This window comes from Heliconius melpomene, chromosome 2 (genome assembly GCF_056956725.1).
Source record: "Heliconius melpomene rosina isolate 202511_hmr_F chromosome 2, ASM5695672v1, whole genome shotgun sequence".
Taxonomy (NCBI): Eukaryota; Metazoa; Arthropoda; class Insecta; order Lepidoptera; family Nymphalidae; genus Heliconius; species Heliconius melpomene.
The window spans coordinates 9009744-9033968 of NC_140390.1; the positions used below are offsets into that span (position 1 = coordinate 9009744).

A 24225-nucleotide genomic window follows, 5' to 3' on the forward strand; every position below is an offset into this window, starting at 1 on the left:
GTCGAATTGATAACCTCCTATTCTTACAGAAGTCGGGTAAAAATATACAAGTTTGGAAGTGTCAGCGAACTATTTACGGAAACAACATATAGGGTAAAATATTTCAAATCCATACCTAAACAAATTTATCAAGATGCCTCATGAATTTGTACGTAGGATTTTTATCCATACCTGTATTTCATGTGACGCAATTACGCAAAAGTTTAAACAACTTTGAACTTTATCACAAATATCTACGACCTTATTTCGGAGTGAGGCGTATGCGGCGGTGACCCTTTGATAGATTTATGTGTGCGTGCGTCGTCTTTACTAATGGCGTTTTATTTTACAACGATTATCTTATATATTTTGTTTGAACAAGAACTTTTAAATTTTTAGGAGATTTTGTTTTTTAAATTGATTATTAGGCTTTTATAGAGTAGTTAACACTGTGGTTTCATTTAAAGTATCGCTCACACTTCCACTCTGTATATTATTTTTATGCTGTGCAATGTCAATTATGATTATTTAAAATGTCGGTAATTTGAAATTTTATAATTAATTATCAAATTGTTCTATACAAAGTTAACGAATTTAAAAGATCATTCTAATATTTAAACTATATAAATACGTTATTTTATCATTTACCATGGACTTAATAGATAATAATTGTGAGCCAAATATCATTAAAATGGATGTCGACGTTGCGGTAAGGAAATTTATTTTATGAGATGCTTTACGTATAAATCTACAGTATTTTCATAATTCATCACTATATTTATATCTAGTGCGTTTGTGTTAATATTTTACGCAATATTTACAGGGAATTAAAAGGCATAATAGTTTAACAAGCCCTAAGATAAATCGGGCACCACGTGCTAAGAAGGTAGGAAGGGAAAGATGTCATAGCTATCATGCTCAGGATTCAGATAAAACAAGTGAAACTCGACTGGCACCAAAAGTATGTTTAAAGTATTTATCTATAAAGTATTACTCTTCCTGTCCTTAAACATATTACTTCCTATATTACATTCTTAACGTGAACGCATTCGTAGTTACCTATTGACAATTTAATACTGCGTTTAGAAATATTTGAAAACGATTTTCTTGTTGTATTTATATTTTAATTATATTATTATTAACATTCTTCATTAAAACATAACAGTAAATATACAATAATAAGTTAAAATATTTGTTACGCTCGCAGTGGCCAATTTTTCTTATCACCAGTAATTTATAATCAGTAAATGCAGTCGCTGTAGGCATTACCAAATATGGAGTTCGCTCGTTTTCCCAACCGTCCTCCCTTCGAACCTTAGCAGCTCTCAATTTTTAATTTCTATAAATCTCTGTGTGATATTCAAATGATTTCATTGATATATTTAGTGTAAATATTATAATTCCTTCTTATATTTAAACGTGAGTTTAAATTTATTATTTATTATAGCTAATGTCAATATAGGTCAGACAAGTATTGGCGTATAGGTTATGTTTTAAGTGAAATTATTGGTATTAAATCCAGTGTGTGTTGTATTGTTTATAAATGCGCGTGTCTTCGTTTACAGATGTCGTTTAGAGTGGTTCGTAGTTCTAAATTCCGCCACGTTTACGGGCAAGCCCTGAAAAGAGAACAGTGTTATGATAACATCAGAGTATCGAAGAGTTCGTGGGACTCTACGTTTTGTGCAGTGAACCCTAAGTTTTTGGCCATAATCGTCGAGTCGGCAGGTGGAGGCGCTTTCATAGTACTACCTCATAACAAGGTGAGCCTTCCTTATACAACTCATTGCTTAAATCCAGTTTTTCAAGTAGTATGTCAATTTAAAAAGATGACTAAAACAGCCATTATATGGAATTTTAAAACTGGTTACTTCAAGTTTAAGAAGACATATCATTGGAAATTCATTTTTATTTTAATTTATTTGTACTTCAAAATAATATTGTTATGAATTATCAAATTATTTAAATTAAAAGTCAAAGTAATTATGACAAATAAAAAGAAGTTCTCATCTATTATTAGAACTGTATTATACTTTCAGTAAATTTTTCTATAAACCGACTTTTTAAGTCCTAGGCATTTAAACATTTCACCTATTAGAAATATAAATTAATATACAAAACTATTTCGTTCAATATATTGTTAATAATAATTCTCAGTACAAAATAATTATATCTATTCACACATCTCTCATGCATATAAATCTTGTCTGACTTCGACACCAACTTTACAATGATTAATGTATGGGGACAGGTGCAAATAAGTCATCAGCAAATCTTGTTAATTAACATATATTTACTATGCTAATTTGACAAATTTGAAATTTTTAAAAGTAAACATTTAATACTATTTGAAATTATTTAATTGGATTAATTATGCATATTTTAGTATATAAAAATGTAGTTTCTAAAAATGTATGAGTTTCATTTAAAATGTGTAAAAATGGAGAAAATCAAAATTTTATTCAGTCAATACATTTAATTTCATTAGTTTTTTAGGTTTGTGGATATTTAATAGTCACGATAAATCGCTAGTTCCCTGTCCATTCATTTTGCTTACAATTTAATCTAATTTTTTTAAGAGCATAAGAGACAAAACCTGTAAACCATCTCTTTTGGCGTGTGTGTTTATATGTAGGGACAATTGAAATTCTTATAGTGTAGTTTATACATATACAAAGCATAACTGATAAAAATAAATAATTGCTCTGCATGAGTAATTTGAAATGGAATTTTTGGTCATTTATATACAAATATTTAAGATACACTCTCTTATCTTATCTTATCTTATATATTGTATCATTTTTTGATAAAAGTCTAGTACCATTGATTTCTCTATATTTACTTTATTTGTAATATTTAAAAAAAATCTTATAGGAGCTTATTATCCTAAAGTTATTTTAGTAGTTTTAGAATAAATATGTAACTCTTAAAGTGTTTTTACAACTGTTTTAACTTTTAGTGAACATTTTTGTGGTGAAATCAGATAGGATCTGACTATAAATTGATGGTTAACCCTGGCTTGTAATAAACTTTGTGACTGAATACAAAAGTTTACTGTATAGACATAAAACTGCACATATTTATTTTACCTCATATTCATAAATCCAAATAGCCATATAATAATTATTTATTACCGAGTGTACACAAATAGGGCCAAGTCCAAGTTATTAATAGTATTGTAAATAAATAGAATATCAGATAATCTTCTTTCCTTAGAAGCATACATGGTATTGTTTACTTTAAAATTATTTAAATGACTGAATGACTGAATGAATGAAAAAAAATTAGACACTAGAGTGTCTAATTTTTTTTGAGTATGTATTTCAATAGTGTCTAAATTTATAATTTAATCTAGACTAATTTGTAATATAGATGAATTTGAATAAAATTATGAATTTGAAGTGAAGTGAATTTGTAGTGAAAACCATGTATACTATAAAAAATAATTATTGATCCTTCCTCAACATTGCTATGAAAGTATCTACAATTTAACCAAACCACATATCCTGCCATTATCAATTATAGAGAAGTCAACATATTTTTTTTCCATTTCACACATATATACACGCTTATCTCGCAGGAAGCACCAAAAATGCATTATTATCATCGAACAATGTATACAGTCGCTCCAAATACATAAAACAAAAACCCAAAATACACAAAAATGATCCCTATTATAATAACATAAAGTATATAGTGCCATATCCTCTTTTTTCCATCAATATCACCATTTATCAGTGGTACATTGTGCAACAGATATGGCACAATGGGTTAACAACAATGGGAGGTAGGTGATGATGGGAAGTACAAATGTTCTGGGAAGTCTTGCCTACCGACTTTTTCTTTGGATTCCTAACAATGTGTCATAATAGTATGTGATTGTTTTGCACTCGCGTGATTGAACTGTTTACGTGATTTAAGTAATGTTACCTACATTACCTTACCTTACTTGTTGATATCGAGAGACTTAGTATGAAAGTGATTTAAATCGTTGTGTAAATAAATGGATTTATGAGGCATGATTTTGGATTTATTTCCTACTTGGGGAAATGTATTATTTTGTTTTTTTTATAAAAGAGAAAGCGGCATTGAGTTCCGTCACTCGGAGGCAAATCGGAGTGTTTTGACACTAAGTTCTTCCTACTAGCTATATGCGGGATTCAACGTAAAGCATGAACCTATGAATATTTTCATATTCTATAAATTACATTTTAGTTTGTCTATCGTCCTGAGAAGCCTAAAGGTTTCTATAACTCGGTTAAGGGTTCATGTCCATTTTACATTTAGTCAAACATTTATATCTAATGTTAATGTCTGATTATTTCAATAAGATACTTATTACATATTATGATAAAAATCATAATACATGCTTTTGCGTAATTTGGTAGCGGGTATCACTTGTATATGAGTGGTTCACAGATAATATTTATTGTACGTTTTTTTATTATAGATATAAAAATAAATCAACTCGAACACTGACTAAATATTTATAAGTACATATAATTTTAGAGCGATTTTTTAAATTCTACTTCTATTTATACATATACTTCAATTTTACATGTCCAAGTGCGGCGTTGAGTTTCGCCACTCTAAACGCGGCGTTTAGCGTTGTATACTGATCTGATCACGGCAGTTTAATAGCCATATAGCAGACAAATTGCCAATTATTCTTGACTTTATATTGAACCAATCTTTTATGTAAAAGATTGTTTTAATTTTCAGCATTTTTTGCTAGTAAAGATTTTGGGGTAGGTATCAGACTATTCTGGAATAGGCAAGGAACTCCAGTCGTCCTTCTATGCATATGGAATCCAGTCTTCCTTCCTATGCATATGAGGATAGATGAACATAAAAAATATATGAGATCACATACTAAAACGGGTTCAGTAGATTGATGTTATTTAAATTGTTTCAATGTCACTTTGCACTGTGGAAGATTAGAATATTGTAGGCGAGATTGGATAAGTATAACCAACTATAAATTGTGTGCGTGACGGACAGACTGACATGCAAATGTTGCTGTTAGAGTTTTATATGCATATATTTTATATATATATATATATATATATATATATATATATATATATATATATATATATATATATATATATATATATAAGTGTACGCGAATTAGTAAAACAATTAAAACGCTGCCATATTTTTTTATGTTAATGTAATTATGTATGTTCATATATTGTACAGAAAAAAATAACTTTTAAAATTTTTTTTGAACCACTATATTTACTTCATTCGATATCTTGGAACTTTCTTTTTTGTAGGTCGTTTAATATTCAAATTGAATTTTAAAATGGCAAGTATTCATTAGTTAGATTATTTTCAAGAAAAATATGTTTCTTAGGATGTGTGTAATTATCACTTCTTGGATATTCATAATATGAGGAGTTGTGTGGAACAAACCATCATTATGGAAGCGCCATTTCTAGACCGTGGCTGACCGTGCTGAAAGCTTAGCTATAAACCAGGTGGTTACGCGTTGGACTCCTACGCATCCCAGTTGGAAAACCTGTGACCACCCTAAAATAGCCCACCCCAGAAATTGAAAAAAACAAATTTGCACGAACATATCTGTTCAAAGCTAAAGTCCAGGGCCTTTCCCCAGAAAATACCTGTAGATACGCCAAGGATATTAACTGAGAGGTGGGGAGAGTTTTTAGCTTTGAACTATATTAGTCGTTCGTTTAAAGGTTTTTTTAATTTTTTTATTAGGAAAGAGACTCTCACAGAAACAAAAAAATCTCTTTGGCTACAAGAGTTATACGGGATAAAGCTGAGAAAAATAGGTTATTATTCTATTTATAATATTTCTATTTAGACAAGTTTTTGTATATTGAAAACATATATTTTAGCAAATCAACATAATATATGTAATTTAATATTTTTTAAAATTCTATATGTATGAACCACATCTGATTCACGTCTTCGTGGTGTGATGACATATTTTCTCACGTGTTAATAGATTTCAATCAAACGTAACGACAGTCATATGCTAGATCATTCATCATCACGCCACAGCTTTATTGAAAAATATTTGCAATGACGGTAGTCGTGGCGCGCGTGGCGTGGCCACAAGCCATGTATTTCAAACTCATACTCATTAATAAAGTAAAAATATTTAACAGTTTTAAAGTGCTATTCCTTACTTTGAAAAAAAAACAATTTTTAGAAAACCTATTGACCCTTTGAAAATAGCGGGATTTGAACCTGCGTCTCTTGGAAACCGTCCAGGTTTATATTCGAAAATATATTTATATTAAAAAAATAAAAATATTCATTGTTTTCCTAAATGTAATGCTAAATGAGCAAAAAATTTTTAACATTATATTCTCTGTCTTCTCCGCTCTCTAGTGAGATAACGTGTAAAGAAAAAAAAATGAATATTTCATTCATAAGCATGTCAGGTTAATAGTTGTTCTAAATACAGAACTACCCACGTACTGTAGGATTATAGAACATTTTTGCAACGTTTACCTTTACGTCAGCGCTGATTATATTTTTATGATTCGTATTAAACCTATATGTACATCGTTCAATATTACTCCATCTTGCGGAACTTAACGCCGCGAGGACACATGTTTCACATTTACACAGACGCTTAGGGTCGAGCCACGATGGTTCAATTATTTATCTTTGTCCATTTAATTTACGATATTATTTATATTAAAAATAAACATTATCTTAGAATATTCATCTTTTAATTCTAATTACATTTGCTAAATCTTTAACAAAAATAACTATTAAACATACGTATGTATGTTGCAACAGCTGCACCACGCGAAGTTTATACGGTTTTAATTTTATGCTAATCTTCTTGATTTCTTTATTAGCGGGCTTAATGCTGTTTGTTCGTGTGATTTGTCGTTCGGCGATGGCATTGGCATTGGGTTTGTCTACGATGATGGTTATCGTCGAATCGATTATTCCCAATAAGTAATTGGTCATCGACTCCAAAACTAAAACATATGATGGTCCCTAAGTAAAGGATCGGAAGTGGAAAAATCACAAATGTTTTTATCGCTAACTTTAAACTTATAAAAAAATGTAGATTTAATTATGTATTTTTTTTTAATTTCCCAAATTTTATTATTTAAGCGTGTAAAACGTGTATATAATCGAAAGCTACACTTGTTAGTAGTTCAAAACAGCAATAAAAGATACTTGCAATATTTCATTTACCCACATAGGGACCGTCGATATTTATGTCATGACAGCTTCTGCCGAATTTTGGAGGCGCGTTGAGTAGCAGAACTAAACGCCGTGCTTCGCGTCGATACCAAAGCGAAGAAATGGAAATATAAACGTAGATAAATATTTCACTTCCTCTAGTGGGGATCGAACCCACTACCATCGCGTTACAGTCACACCCTTGTGCTTGTGCATGTGCGCCACGACGAGCTATATTTGCTATATTTGCGTGTAAAATTCGAACCTACGTCTCATAACGCGACGTCGATTGAGCTAACAGTGTGTAAACATCGCATTCGCGCATTCCATTAACAAATTCTAGAACCGTTGTTGCACACGGTCTTATGCTTTTCTTGTCGCACGTGGGCGGGCGCGGGCCCTCGATTTCCGTCTGCCGTTCTGTTCTTGTTACCTAACCCCCGTAAATAACTGGAAAAACTATTATAATTTTATATGTTACTTCATTATTTGTGATGTCAGTCGTGATGTAGGAGTGCAAGCGTGCGTTAATGTGTGGGTTCGATTTTCATTCGACAAAATGAAATATTTTATACTTAAGTGAAAAAATTTAGTTGAAAATCAAAACCCGGCGGTTTATTTCGCCATTCAAATTCAACACAATGCTTCCAGAATTAGGCAGAAGCGGAACAGAGCACACAAAATTTCTAGGTACCCTCTGCCCACCCTGTTATGTGTGTATACACCGTGTAGCTAAAAAAATATTTGTGACTAAACAAACGCTTCTCGTAGTGGTCTCATAAGAGTAGCGCAGAAAACGTTACCAATTTTTAATGTGATTTGGTTTTGTACCTTCAAAAATCTTTCAGAATGTTGAATGTTGAAAGGAGTATCTTAACACTGAAAGTGTTAAAAAATAATTTTGTTGGAGTGAGAAAAGAAAGAGAAAATTTGGTTGAAGTGATAAAAAAATAATTTAATTAAATTAATATGTATAGTTTTTTTCGAAATAAAAAAAAACCGAAAAGTGTCTAATTTCAATTTGTTAGGTTTATTTTTCAAATACGTGACTCACTCATTGGCGCCGATGATTAAAGAATATCATCTTTGTCGGGTGTCGTATTATTACACAGTTCGGCGCGTGTTTCATTACATATCAATGTACGAGTATGTGTCACATTTACATCACTAGCTATATTTAGTGATGTATTTTGAGATGTTATTTATTGTTTACGAATATAGATTTTGTGGACATCACTATTTAGTGTGGTCTAGAGTTTAGGTATTACGAATATGCTTATTATTCTGGGCCTGTGAGTTCGATTCTCACATTTAATATTTTCATTTCTTCGGTCTGGTAACGAGCTAAAGCGCGGCGTTGTCGTGTTCTCCAGAATTAACACGAGAACATGTAGTGACCGCCCTGACATTAGGTTTTTTGAACTTTTGCGCATTGTTCACTTCAAGTTTTTTGTGAGTAAAATTTCTAGGATGGGTACGAGGGTTCCTCCCTCTTTCTACATTCATGATAATAACAAAGGTTTTGAAACCTTAATGGACGTGGAAATACCTCGCGACTCCCGTGATTCATATGCAAGGCGTATAAGTGGGGTTGACACGACACCGGGGTATGCGACGTTTGTTGTATTGGCAACTCGCCATGTAAGTGTGAGAGTGTAAACTGAAAAACGTAATGAATAGACTATAAAATTGTATAAGCAGACCTGGAGTAGTGTTTGTATGTGAACGCGACGTTTGTGGGTTCGATTCCCGCGAGAGGAAGCTGATTGTTTTTGTTTCTTAAAATAAAACATATCATACATATATAAGGCCACTCGTGGCACAGGGACACAAAGTGTCACTGTAAACGCCACAAGGTGTGGGTTCGATTTCCACGTGTGGAAATATAATATTTAATACTCTCATTGCTACGTTCTAGTGTGGAGGCAAAAAGCGTCTCTGAGTTTGTTCGTGTTGAGTGACGGAATTTAGGAGAATTTGGCAGAAAATGGGGAACGGATTGTCTTAGCACGAAGTTCCCTCTGCCTATATCCTGCTGTGTGCGGGATACAGCGTGAAGTTAAAAAAATGTCAAAATCACATTAAATACAATTTATCATACACTTCCATGTATATAAATACAATTCGAACGACAGACAGAATGGCGTCGCGTGGGAATTCGCTCTCGTGTCGCGAGATCAAACGAAACTGATTACCGTTCTTAGTAGCGGGATTTACTTACAATGTAGGTTTAATTATTTAGTCTGTTTGCTGGTTCCATGTCCCCGCTACTGTATAGTAGGATAGGTTGAGGGAACCCAGTGGTGTAACGTTTCTCATTTCTTGCCCATTTTTCCAGTTTTTGTGTGTTGGGTCATAGGTGACGGAAATGGTCGTGCCTTGTCGCCTTTCGTGCTTTGCCGTGTCTTGGACTGATTAGACCTGGACCTTAGATTTTACCAAATATGTCCATGTTAACATATTTTTCCTGGTAATATTTCTGTAGTGGGCTCAAGAGTAGTTTGGTCAGGGTTTCCTCCCCCATACGCCTATGGTGGCGGAACTTAACGCCGCATTTTATTGAACTAGTACAAATCGAATCCGCAACTGTCGAGTTTATAGTCAGAGGCTGTGATGCTACGTCACAACAGCTTTCAATGTCATTACTCATACTCAAACATTGACATAAACACAGTTGTAACAGATATCTTGTGGTCAGACTTTACCACAATCGGAAGTATTACATTATTGTTAATAACAAATCAACTTGCCTATTCTTTAGTAAAATATAAATATGACATGTGAATTTACTGCTACTCTGCGTGTTGGGTGGCGGAACCCAACGCCGCGCTGCTCGAGTCCCTAACTATCGAAGCATGCTACGCAAATATTGCATTAAATGTATTTAAAGGAAGCCCTCATCTAAAAGCAGATGATTCGGCGCTTAAAATATATTGACTTGATCGTACTGAGTGCAGAACGTTGTATCTTTTAGGTCACCTGTCCACGCGGTAGACTAACAATAACTAGATTTATCTCGTCCCCTAGATATGTCAAGAGATTTTGTTTTATGAGTAACTACTTGTTGTTTTGATTAGAGCATTTAAAATAGCTTCATTCTGTACCCCGCTGTACCCTGCTATGCGCTGGGTTCGCAGAGGGAACCTAGTGTTGAGACATTCTCAATTTTCGAAATATTGTCAGACAGACAGTGTTGAATGGCGGAACTCAACGCCCAGCTTTTTCTTATTACCAAAGCGAGGAAATGAAAATAATTCATATTCCTCGAATGGGAATCGAACTCACAACCTTCGCGTTTAAAGTCATTAGCATGCCACTATTCCTTAATGTATAATCTGACAAAGGCTAAGGTTCCATTATACCACCATAGGTAATATTTACATGTTATTATATTTACTATGCAATAAAAACATAACTATCAAACGTCAACACGTTGTTTAACACGCATTTCTTACATACTTTACAACTAAAAACAAACCTTGATTGTTTTACAACATGACATTTAATAGATTCGACGAATGCGTGAAAAAAAATACAAATTTAACCTTAAAAAAAAACGAAAGTGACTTTCAAAGCGGCAAACTCGAAATATTTCAGTGAAAGCAATGCTTTCTCACCTCACCTCGCGCCGGTCCCTGCCAAGAATATATTCGGTATATTTGGGTCACGTTTAATGAATTTATATTACATGTATGTATGTCTGTTTGTATGTGTATAATTGTATATGAGTAATTAACGCAGGTGGGTATTAAAGTGAAAACTGATACGTTGAGTCGTTTTATTTATATAAGACTAGCGTTTGCCATTGGCTGCACTTGTGTTGTCGAATTGAAATAAACTAAATTTGTGTATGTATATACATATACATGATGGGGCGGTCGCGGCGCTAGTGCACAAGCGTGTGACGCTACGGTTGTAGGTTCAATTCCCACTCGGAGGAATTATTATTATTTATTAATATTTTCATTTCCAAGCGAAGATAGAGTTCCTCCACTGGCTCCACTCAACATGTAATGCCCCAAAAATTCGGTGGAAAGAGAGGAACGGACCTTCTGTCTATGCTGCTATATGCGAGAAACAGCGTGATACTAAGAAAAAAAACCACGATTCGCTACAGTGGGTTACATTAAAACTGTTAACGTTGAATTTTTGGAAACCCGTAGCCCATTGTTATAATAAGTTTATTAACAAAAATGATTTGTTCTATTTTTTAGGCTGCTATGTTGCCTTTATACACAAGGAGAAACCAACTCCAAAATCACTTTTCATTTCCTCCAGTGGGAATCGAATCCACAAACTGTGCCTTTTTTGGTCGCACGCTTGTGCCGCTGCGCCTCTAACATAAGTAATTGAAGAGTTTAATTTCAACAAATTCTGTGTATTTTGAGTGTTTCACAGAATTTCTTAACGATGCAGCCTCTAGTCTACTTTAGTCTCACTGACTGCTCTTAATTAGCACTAATAAATGTAACCAAAGAATAAATATATGTACCTACATATGTCGATGATTTTGAAACTTTTCTCGATTTAAAATGTTTTTTTTTCTATAGTTTTGTACATTGAGATGGTTTTTATGTGGAATAATAGATTTGATTCTGATATCAAATTAATATGCTGTATCCCGTACTGGCAGCAAGGTGGAGGGGACCTAGTTTTCGAGACATTGAAAGCTGAGCGGTGGAAGAAAATAATTCTTTTCCGGATGGGAATAACTTATGCCATAGCGCCGAGGCAGCACAGTGTCTGACTGTAAACGCGATGGTTGTGGATTCGATTCCCACCCGGGAAAGATTTTTTTCTAAATAATCACAAATTGTCAAATATCTGCCGAATAACTGAAAATCGGCTAACATACATGGGGGTAAAATGGATGAGGTCCTGAGGTCCTCTACCCATAAACAACCGTTGATCGGTCGATCGCGATACATGCTATATATAGATAATCTTAGTAATTTAAATAATTTAAACCTTATGTCTCTATTCCAGGTCGGGCGTATTCCGGCAGATCATCCGCTGGTGGGCGGACACAAGGGCCCGGTGCTGGACATCGCGTGGTGTCCCCACAACGACAATGTCATTGCTAGCGGTTCAGAAGATTGTGTTGTTAAGGTAAACTTTTAGGATAGTTCGTAGGATTTTTCTTTTATTTGGCTTCAGACTGTTTCCCGCATATAGCAGAATAGGCAGAGGAAACCTGGTAGTCTAAGATAAGACATATTAAGATATTTCCTTCATATTAAATAGTTAATTTTCTCCGTGGGAATTGAGCTCACTACTTTATGTTTACAGTCGCACGCTTGTGCCCACGGAATACCTTTAGAATTCGGCGGAAAGCGGGGAACGGGAATTTGTTAACATTTAGTTCCAAGAATCCCTCTGCCTACATTGCTATGTGTGAAATATAGCATAAAGTTAAAAGAAATTATAATTATTATCGTGAAAATGTTTCGATCAATAAAGGAATTTTATAATAGTAATTAGTATCATTTCATTTTCAATAATAGGTATTAAAATGAATTTAATTGACTTGATGTCACGCGATTCTAACACGCCGAGACGAGGCGAAGCGTCGTATAATTGTATAGGCGTGATTTTAATTATGGGCGTCGTGGTGCAGCGACACGGCGTTTGACAGTTGACGCGACGGCTGTCGCTTCGATGTCCATTCCAGGAATGATTTATTTTCATTTCTTTACTCTGGTAATAAGATTGCGGTCGGAGGTATAAAATATTTGATCCTTTCCTTGCTCTATTAACAAGGAGTGAGTAATCCCCCCAAACCCTTCATGAATTCGATTGAATGTGGCAAACAAAAGTATTTTAATGAGGAACGCAGTGTCTTAACGCTAGGTTCCCAGGTTCCTGCCCTGCTCTAAAAAGTAAACTCTAAATTAAAAAAACCTACACTTACAATATTCCAGGTATGGCAGATCCCAGACGGTGGTCTGTCCAGAACGCTAACAGAGCCTGTGGTGGACCTGGTGTATCATCAGCGAAGAGTTGGACTTGTTCTATGGCATCCTACTGCGCAGAATGTTTTGTTAACGGCGGGTTCTGATAATCAGGTTAGTTATATAACATTACTAGCGACCCTCTTGCGGCTTCGCCCGCTTTAACTACTGGATTATTCATGTAATGTAAAGCACTTAAGATAATGTGAAAATTAATTAAACCCTAATGCAACCCGCATTTTTGTAGTTTCAATAAGGATTTTCCAATTGTTTTACACAGCAAGGAATTTTTAGTAGGTACCGTTATTTTAAATCTGTGCTACTAATCTTTTCAAGTACTTATTAAAATAGATTTAAATGACTATTTTTAGATAGATAAATGACTATTTTTAAACGGAAGAAATTATAAACAAAAACCTACCTACTAATAACTACTACAAAAAATGTGATACCAAATAGGTATATCGCGCTTAAATAATACATTCAACTCCAATTATCCAATACGTGCAAACGCATCTAACTAAACCTTCGTTGCTTTAGAGGCAGCCGGGTTTTTTCTTTTCGAGCTTGTGGTTAATGCTGAAGGGGGTATTCTGTCCCTGACGAAAAGCAAGCACTACGTGGCTGCCTGTGAGGAAAATTAAATAGAATGCATGGGCCGGGAATCGAACCCGGGCCGCCCGCGTGGCAGGCGAGCATTCTACCACTGAACCACCGATGCGTGTAAGGCAAGCGGGCACGGCGGACGCATGGCGAGTGGCGAGCCGTTTCGCAGCAAGGATTTTTTTGATATTGTAACAACTTCTAAAGTACTTATTAAAATGAAAAACAGTAAAAGACAGTTTTGGTCTACATTAAAAGGCCAACGTAACTAATATACTTATTTATATGCTGAGAGTAAGGGATAAGTGAAACTTGAGTAACATACAGCTGATGTGTCAACGGCGGGATGTGTCAACAATTAAATGCGTTTTTCTGTAAAACTATTCGCAATTTCGAAATATTGTAAAAAGCAAATTTTATCTTCGTTTAACGTAGAAAATTAATAAAGTATTTTAAAGGATAAGGATTAATACCATTATGGAAAAATATCCCTCACAATAAAAAATATATTGAAATTATTATTTTTAGACAGAAAAATGATCACTACACGTTATTCTTAAAAGATACGAATATGCCATCGCGGACTTTTTTGTAGATTTTATTAAGAGGAACAATACTCCAGTACATTTTTTTCATGTAGTACTTACCATTAGAGCAGCGCATGCGCGAAAGCGTCTCAACGGGTAGGACTTTATACACATTTATCGTATTTATGTTAATTTACATAAGAATGTACAAATAATAAACTATATATAAACCTTCTACGAAAAACACTCGACTTAATGGTGAAGACCGCATCAAAATCCGTTGGGTGGTTTAGAAGAAGAAGAGTTAGAAACAACAGACAGACACGAAAAGCGACTTTGTTTTATAAGATATAGGATATGGGTAAATTTTATTTTTGATTAGGCTATAATTAAATTGTTTTTGATGATTATATAATAATACAATTGTGATGTTGCTATTGATATGAGGAACTGTTTAGTTTGTTGTTGGCGCTTCTGAATAGAACTGCCTTCCGAATCGTGGTGGTTTTTTCATGTAGCATGTTCATTTCATTGAAAAGTAGAAAATAAAAGTAAAAGTCTATCAAGTAAAGAATATTTTGGGTTTCAATACAATTAAAGATGAAGTTATTTTGAAAGAAAGAGGGAAAAAAGAAGAAAGTTATAAAGATTTTAACTTTAGAAAGTACACACTAAATTCTTGTATTAAGGTGTTGGGAGAAATAAAAACATTTTCCAATACTGTATAATATTCCATACCATTCAGTTTGAAAATTAACACCGTAAAGTAGACAGTCTATACTTATTTATTTCTATAGCCTTTATAGTCATATCCTTTTCATATATTAGTCTATCAAGTTTATACCTAAAAATGGTTGTGAAAATAAAAAGGACTATGCCATCAGATAGCAATATGGAACGTAGGCACGGGCGAAGTCCTGATAACGCTGGACTGCCATCCCGACCTCATATACTCCGCTTGCTGGAACTGGACCGGCTCCAAGTTGTTAACAACATGCAGGGATAAGAAGATTAGGTGAGAATTTTCTTTTATTTTGTTGGTTAAAATTATGTATGTCAAATAGAAATTTAAAATTTTACTTTACCTGTAATAAATAAAATTCCACAATAGATTTTATATATGCAAATTGAATAAATCAGCTTCACGCTGTATCCCGCACACAGCAGGGTAGGCAGAGGGCTACCTACTTTCTGCCGAATTCTGAAAAGATTGTAAATTTAATTTAATTTTCAAGATTAAATAACTAATCCATGTTTATAATTTTATTATGTATATCCATAAAATTATTTATAAAATAGTAAATAAATGTGATATTTGATAGAATTATAGACCCGCGTAAAGGCGAAGTGGAATCCGAAGCGATCGCCCACGAGGGCAGTAAGGCGTCCAGAGCTATATTTTTGAAACATGGCCTCGTTTTTACTACTGGGTAAGTTTACTTGTTATATTCAAATTATAATAGTTTACTTATTTTCTTAGTCCTGTTTTTTTCTGTAAGTTTTCTAATTACATGGTAGTATTTAAAATGTTTAATAGGTAACGATAGTGACTTATGTTTTTGGTTCTTTTGTCCTTTCCTATTGCATAAAGTGAAGGTTGCGTGAAATTATAAGAACGAGACAAAAAGGTTCTGAAAATATACCGACCCTCTTTAGGTAAGGTATCGCAATAATTGCAAGCTGATTGCTTTTGAACTACTTACAACGGTAGTTTTCGATTACGTATACATACGTGTAAATTTAAATTTAAATTATATGATTTATTGTTTGTCTATGTAAATGTGTTTTCCAGCTTCAGCCGCATGTCGGAACGCCAATACTCGCTCCGCACTCCGGACGCGCTCAACGAGCCTATAGTGACCGTCGAGATAGACACTAGCAACGGCGTCATGTTCCCGTTGTACGATCCCGATACGAATCTGATTTATTTATGTGGGAAGGGGGATTCCGTTATACGATATTTTGAGGTATGTTTTATTGGGTTTTTTTTGAGTTCACTCTGTATCTCGTATATAACATGGTATTCAGAGGAAACCTGGGGATCCTTAATTAAGACATTTCCGTTCGCCATGCACGCCGTATTCGTGAAGCATTGCTTGTTGAGTGGCAGAATTCAACATGGCGCTTTGGCTCATTGCCAGAACGAGGAAATGAAAATATGAAATATTTAATTTCATTGAGTGAGAATCGAACTCACAACCTTTCGTGGTTATAGCTGCTTGCTTGTGCTACTTACACCATAACTGAAGTCTTACTTTGAAGCTATATTCATAGTAATACAGACTATTACTATAAACGTGTTTAAATTAACTCATATTAATGATATTACTTCTTTATACAATATTTTACGGTATTTATACTTCCAGGTTACACCAGAACCACCATTTGTGCATTACATCAACACTTTCCAAACGCCCGACCCACAAAGAGGTATTTAATAATAAACCTTACTTGTATTTAAACTGCTGCTGCTGCTTAAAAGGAAGAAACAATAGATATTATAAAATGTTAATAATTTACTATCGCAGCAGCAGCAGAAGAGCGGCATCTTGCTGGAAATGTTATGGTTGTGGATTCGATCCCCGTGTGGGAATGATATTTAGCAAGCTGGCAAGACCAAGCGCGGTGTTAAGTTCCACCACTCAACATTCAATGTCTGCAGTTCGCACACAGTGGAGTGTTTGAACACAAATTTTCCTCTGCTTAGTCATTTTGGTCATTTACGACAATTAATATAATATTTGCAGGTATCGGCATGATGCCAAAGCGCGGCTGCGACGTGGCAACGTGTGAAATTGCTAAGTTCTATAGGCTGAATAATTCTGGTCTTTGTCAGGTTGGTTTCCAATTAATTTTATTATTAATTTATTTTGGGACTTTCTATTTAGATTTTTTTAAATTTTAGCTCTAAAAAAACATTTTTGATAGTAAAACAAAATGTGACATTTTGTGTGGTTGGTCTGTCTGGTTTACAGACCCTGCGCCAGGATGGCCTCTAATTTAATTTTTCTTCCTGAAGAAATGTTTATATAACAAATCTTCATATTCACAACATCACACCGTTAGTGCAATTACGTTATGTAACAATTTTTGAAAAAAAAGGTATTATTTTAATGAAAAAACCTAATAACTTAAGTTCAATCAATTCATACCAACAGGTAGTATCAATGACAGTGCCCCGTAAGTCCGAGCTCTTCCAAGAGGACCTGTACCCTGATACCCTCAGTGACGAAGCATCGCTGACTGCGGATGAGTGGCTCGCTGGCGAGGACGCGGAACCCTGTACCATGTCTCTGAAGGTAGACCTTGTAAATATGGATACAGCCAATCAGATTTAAGGATATGTCCATTTTTATCCTAAAAGCTAAACGTGTTTAAGGTGATATCAATATTTGTATGAGCATGTTTTAGGAGTATAAACATACTCTTTGGATTCTATGGCCACACCCCCTACAGAACGAGGCTAGAATCAAACTAGTGTCTCCACTCAAAGTTTAAACCACGACCACGGGACTTAGTATAAATACTATAACCACGCCCATTTTAGGTATACAGCCATTCACCTATATGGTCTGTTAAAGATTCCTCGCGTACAGTTAAAATCACCCCCACTTATGTGTTTGAAAGCTGAGATAATATTTGTGAAATATCAACGTAAAAAAATATTTCACTTCCTCGTGTGGGGATCGAACCCACAACCTTCACGTTACTGTTACACCCTTGTGCCACTGCGCCACGACGTCCTGATTTGATTTTTATTTTATTTTTTTTCTAAAAATCAACTTAGCATATTAAAATGATACATAGATATATAAATTTGTATTACAATTTTTATAATTCTCTCCTGCTTTATACTGATTGGTATACAGTATAATGTGTTTTTTTCTGTTTTTGTGTTTATTTTAAGTCTATTCTTGTATAGAGGTAATAATTTTGTTATTAGTTAAATACAATATAAACAAATGTTTGCATTTTTGTTGTAAGCATGATTTGTGTATATTAACAGGAAGGTAAGTGTGTTAGTGTAATTTATCTACTAATATTATAAATATCAGTTTCACGTTTTATCCCGCATATAGCAAACAGGGTAGGCAGCAGTGCAGTAGTGGTAAGATACTCTTTCCGATTTTCGTGCAATTTGCGTGTGGCGCTTTGTCTCGACGTCAGAATAAAGAAACACAAATTGTATATATCATTTCTTCAAGTGGGAATCGAGCTCACAACCTGTCAAATTTACAGTTAGACACTTGTGCCTCTGTGCCATAACTGGCCTCAAAAATCGTAAAAATCTGTGCGACGGAAAGTGGAAAACGGAAATGTGTTAACACTAGGCCCCCTCTTCCTAATCTGCTATGTATGGAATAAAACGTGAAGCTAAAAAATAAAAAATACATCATTCCACACAATTTATTTATGTTCTAAGTAAACCACGTTATGAGTTAACCCACTTTTAAAACATACATTGCGAATAGACATGATTACGAATAATAAAACTATTATAAACTATAATTTTTTTGATCATTTAAATATCATGGTGATGTAAATAAATACATAGATAAAAGAATTATAGATACTGCTCAATTTTTATTAAATAAAATCTACATTGGGTTGGTTCATAAAACATCGCACGTTTAATAATAAACAGAAATATCATTAAAAGTCTCAATAAATATAAATTATAATGGTGAAATATGTCAATGTGACATTCTTGGTTTATTTAATATTAAATAAATGTTGAAATAATATTTGTTATCTGTTATATTATGAAATATTGTTTTGTTGATATTTGTTTTAGTTATTAAAAGTGCGATTTTATTTTTAAGTGTTTTATACTATATACAGCATTTGTCGCAATTAATGTTTCTGTTGGCTTATCTCTAACCAATACATGACTTGGCAATGAGCGTGTGGTGTGTTATAATGATAATTTACTTTTATTTGACTAACTATAACTTTTAACTTTGTTTAAATTTTCGTTTATTTTTATGATTATTGTTTAGAATTGTCCCTTGTTTATTTTGTAATTTGAATTTATTTCGTTTAATAAGCTAAATTAACTTTTATTACTTACTACAACAATGTTACACTATTTGCTATAAAAGTCCCCCAACAATCGTCCACTCACACAAAAGTCAACAGAAACACAGACAGATGCTATAGGCTAGGTGATCCTAACCAAACTGCAGGAGCGCGCGCTGCTTGTACAGGGCGGGTACGTGGCGGGGCGCGCCACGCAGCTGCAGGTCACCAAGCGCAACGCGCTCGCCACGCCGCGCGAGCGCGAACGTAAGCGGGACGACGAGCGCGAGCGGGACGCCGAGCGCTCGCCCACGCCCGCTCAGAGAGACTCGCAAGCGCCCACACCGGCCTCGGCCACACCGCCGCCCGCCTTTACTGCAATGGTGGTAAGTATCAACACGTACACGCACGTTTTTTTCATATATTAATGAAATATTTAATAAAGTTTCAAAGAAAATTTCATAATAAAATTCGCTACTTTATATCAAATGATTTGTGATATTAAAAAATAAACTAATATAATGATATTGTTAATACATTTTACAGGAAAAACAACTTTCCGACTTAGTAGAAGAGATACGCAAGCTGAAATCGGTGATTGTCAAGCAAGAGAATCGTATCCGCGCCCTCGAGGCCACCGTGAAGGCGGGCCTGGCACCTCCCGCCCCCACGCCGCCGGCGCCCGCCCCCACGCCCCCTGCGCCTTCTCCCAACAATCACGACGACGGCATGGCACCCGACGAGGTTTGAGAAACTGTGCCTGAGACGTTTATGCATATTAAATGAAGGTATTTTAAGCTTATTAAAATTATCCAATATATTTTTTAAACCCAATATTTTAAATATTTTTTAGTAACTTTGTGGTCTACGTCAAGTTGTGACCAAAGACTTGTGTTGGTTTATTTTTTTTCACTTTCAAAGAGTCACTTGTTTGATGATGATGATTGATACATTTTGTAATATTAACAAGCATTACTGAACAAAGAGTAAGTAAACATAAAATAATATAAAAAAAAACATCCAATGTTTTATAGTTAAAATAGTTTCATTTAACATGCGGCCGGTTTGAGAAGCTGTGGTCATCAATATCAATTGTTTAGTAGCTTTTTTCAGAGATTTTAAAGTTGTTTTTTATCTTTGGTCAGAAGTTTTCACAAAGGGATTCTCTTATGCATACAAATTCGTTTAGCACACACATACAAATATTTTTTTTTATGTAAATGTCTATGACTTCTAAACAATTGGTTGATAAACAGTTGTATAGGTTAATAATGTTTTTTTTTGTATCTGTATTATACTAAGGAGTAGAAGGGGGTTCTTCTATTTGGACCAATTTATATTTAGCTATGTGTCTAAATGATTTATGCTAATTAAAAAAATATCGTAATTAATTACAGTCTTAAAATTTTTGTTATAGTGCTCTTGTCATTAAAGTGTAAAAAAGTGTCTGACAATTTTTGATATAATAGTTACTATTTTTCTTAGCATGTTATTTCATTTACACACAGAGTTAATATTAAATGCTTCAAATCAACACATATAGGTTCTTAAAATATTATATCATATTTACATATAAATATTAAAAAAGGCTAAATTGAAAAGTGGCATAATTTTTCTAAAATAAACTTAATCAACGCGCCAAAAGCACTAGATGGCGCAGGTGTCGTCGGAATTTTCTAATTATCCGTAAAGTAAGTTAAAAACTTTAACTGCCCGCAATAGTGCTACTTTTCCATTCAACCAATGATATAGAGAAAACAAATTGACAATAACTTATTCTCAATACTATAATTATTTACACTACAATATGGTATATTTAAATGTTATAATAATCATTTAAAAACATCACTTTAAAAAAATATATTATTTGTAAATAAGTCAACCTGTGCCTTATTATAGACAATTTTGTCACAAATTGGTTTAAATATGTACTATTAAAATAATATATATTGTATTTAGACATTTCTCAGAGATTTTCTCAAAATAAATGTTCTAATATTTTATGGATCTTTACAAGTGCGCATAGTTAGTAAATAAATGTATACAGATTTTTATATGGCAGCACTATACTTTAAAATATAATTAAATTTTCAACAATTTTGTCATTATCAAAAAATAAATCTTTTTAAAGATATATTTTGCATTTGATGATAAATTTTTAAAATAAGAAATTTTTAATCTGTATTTTACTAGTTTATATTTACTGAAGCAATATATTATAATTATTTATTGTTTGATATTATTTAAACATAACAATTAAATAGAGCGAGGTGACTACAGATATAGTATTTCGCTCTTCGTATGAAAGAGACTTTATATTATATAGCTTTCTTTTTTTTATTCTGTAGCAAATTTTGTAGATGTCATTTTAAATCAAATAACATTGATGACATACTGAATCCTAGTTTTCGTAAAGTGAGCCCATTGTAAGATTAATATGTAAAATATTTTATTTAAAACCACATTTAATGTAATTATAAATTCAATTCACATTTAGCTTTAGTTTTTAAGAGTCCAGTAACATGGTGCTTTACTTTAAATATTTATCGCTTCGAAATGACTCGTTTTTCTCTAATAATACTAACAATATCCGTTTTTTTTTACCCTCTACATAGATTTATTGGATGAACGTGCTAAGTTCTTGGTCATCATTTTGATAAATTAAATATAGCTCATTTAGGATTTACACATCCTTTTAACTACTGAACTAGCACGGAATATATTCTTATGACGAAACGCTGGCCAATTTCACCTACTCTTTAAATATCTCAACATTTTGGCCATTTTCTTTCATTAGTTTATTATGAAACACACAGTTATGATCTGACAGCCAATAAAAACTTTTTTTATAGCTTTGGATGTAAACGTTACGATCATAACTTGTTGGTTTTGACAGCTAGTCACGTCACTTGATTTTGACATTTGACAGTTAAGTTATGCTGTCTCTCTTCAGGCAGCAAGTATTATAGTTTAAATAAAATAGTATTATTATTATGATTCTTTTTTTTCCTAATTTTAAGATGGCGTAATTTTAGATGTTCTATTGTAAGATCATGACAAGGCAGTGTATGTATTTGTTTGTATGAAATGCTTTTTACCTTTGAGGGGTTTTGTGTAAATTATTTCTTGTATTTTGTATGTGAAGCTTCGTTTTGTATTTTTTATTTTCTCTTTTTTTTATTCTAACCGACGCGACGCAGGAATAGCGAGCTGTGTACTTATTGTTATTAGATACAACAATAATGTAACGAAATATTTAATTAACTTGACAATATTTATTATACTGTTCGCTTTTTAGTATTTTTAAGGTGCCAAATATATGAAATGCTCAATTTGGCGATTGTTTGTATTAAAAATTGCGGCGTTTATTGAATATTGCTAGCTAAAGTCGCTTTATATTAATTTGTATGACAGCCTGTCCCCATACTGGGATGGCTAAATAAACATGTTTTTTTTATAGAAAATCCGCTGTCAAAATTGAAAATAGTAATAATAGCGCACAATAAAACAGTCAGCAAATATAATAATGAGATTGTGCATTTATTGCAGTGCGTAATTGGACTTGGGTAGATTTATGTAATATTTGTTTCTATACCAAAATCTTTGCAAGATTTGGATTTTTTTTAAATTATATATATCGACATTGTGGCAACCGGTGTTTTTTTGTATGTTTATTTGTCCAAAAAATTCAATTAAAATTTAATTGGTTGTTATAATCTATTTCAATAATAAAATAATGCTTTCTTTTATGTCAATAAAGTAAATAATTATAGATTTTGTTGTTGTTTTAAGAATTATATACGAATTGGTGCTAAGTGGAAGTGCTAATTGTGCTAAAAGAAAATATAAATGTTTAAATAGATTATTGAAAAATGGATCTCTTGATTACAGATTATATATCATCACTGTGTTTATAAAAAAATAAAATAAGTTTTACTATGATTTTTTTATACATAAACTTGATAAATTCCAATATATGAGATAAAAAAAGTTTAATAATCAAAAAAATTACAAGTATAAAAATAAATAGTAGTAAAATTTCATTTCATGCCTCAAAGCCTACTCAAACAAAATTGAAGGCGACGACCAGTAAAACTATTTTAAGACACAGCGACGATATATGTATATTAATTTACAGATTTTTTAACTTGTAATACAGTTCTAATGGATTTAAAAGCAATTTTTGTATTTTAAAGTAATTTGGTCAATTTATAATATAATAGTTGTAAGTGTCTTGTTGTTAATACTCAGATGATTGCAATATAAAAAAAGTTGAGCAGAAATAAATGTCTATTTTACTATTTTCATTGTTGGTATTATTTTTTTTGGATGATCCTAACCTTCAGATGGTAGAAAAAAAAAGTTACAGAAAAAGAACACAGAAGTCAGACGACCCAGTATATTCCACATACACTATTAACAGCAAGAAATAAATCACCAAAAGAAAAAAACAGTGTGATTTCAAATCTCGTTTATCCCTAAATATTTATATGTCTCGATTCATCCAGGGTTTCGCTTGAACTATACTGTGATTTTTTTACTAATTTAAATTGTTATTATGTTCTAATAATATCACTTTGAATACAATATCTTTATAATGAAAATTAGGTTTTAAATTAATAAAAATATGTACCAATTTTGTTGAGCCAAATACTTAAAATTTTACTACTTCGAATAATAATTGCTAATTTCAAATCTACCCTCATATTTTTTTTAGCAGCTCCTGTTTATGAGATACAGCTATCAGGATATTTTTGTACTAATCACATTTAAACAACGCAATGCATCTGAGGTTTTAACTTCTCTCTAAAGCAAAGAAATCTTTTAACCCTAGAAACAAAAATGTCATTTTATCGTAATTAAGACAGATTTGCTTACTATCTAGGCTTTAATAAATTATTGTTGAAATATTGTTGATTTCAATTCCTCCCTCTGGTAACCAAGCAAAACGCAGCTGTGAGTTC

General features: G+C 33.0%; 1 protein-coding gene across 3 annotated transcripts; it reads left to right on the plus strand.

Annotated features, from left to right (window-relative positions):
- Nucleotides 1-520: 520 nt before the first annotated feature.
- On the plus strand, nucleotides 521-23568 carry coro (protein coronin). Of its 3 annotated transcripts, none has more exons than XM_085203217.1 (13): nucleotides 521-688; nucleotides 803-940; nucleotides 1545-1742; nucleotides 12148-12270; nucleotides 13083-13226; nucleotides 15127-15257; nucleotides 15565-15672; nucleotides 16035-16209; nucleotides 16609-16672; nucleotides 16990-17078; nucleotides 17401-17541; nucleotides 19429-19647; nucleotides 19808-23568. In XM_085203217.1, exons 1-13 carry the CDS (start codon nucleotides 629-631, stop codon nucleotides 20009-20011), a joined length of 1794 nt encoding a protein of 597 aa, XP_085059343.1. In that variant the 5' UTR covers nucleotides 521-628; the 3' UTR covers nucleotides 20012-23568. The 3 variants fall into 3 exon arrangements, with proteins under 3 accessions (XP_085059343.1, XP_085059352.1, XP_085059359.1); XM_085203226.1 differs by having other exon boundaries at nucleotides 19450-19647; XM_085203233.1 differs by lacking the exons at nucleotides 521-688; nucleotides 803-940 and adding an exon at nucleotides 1233-1398.
- Nucleotides 23569-24225: the final 657 nt, after the last annotated feature.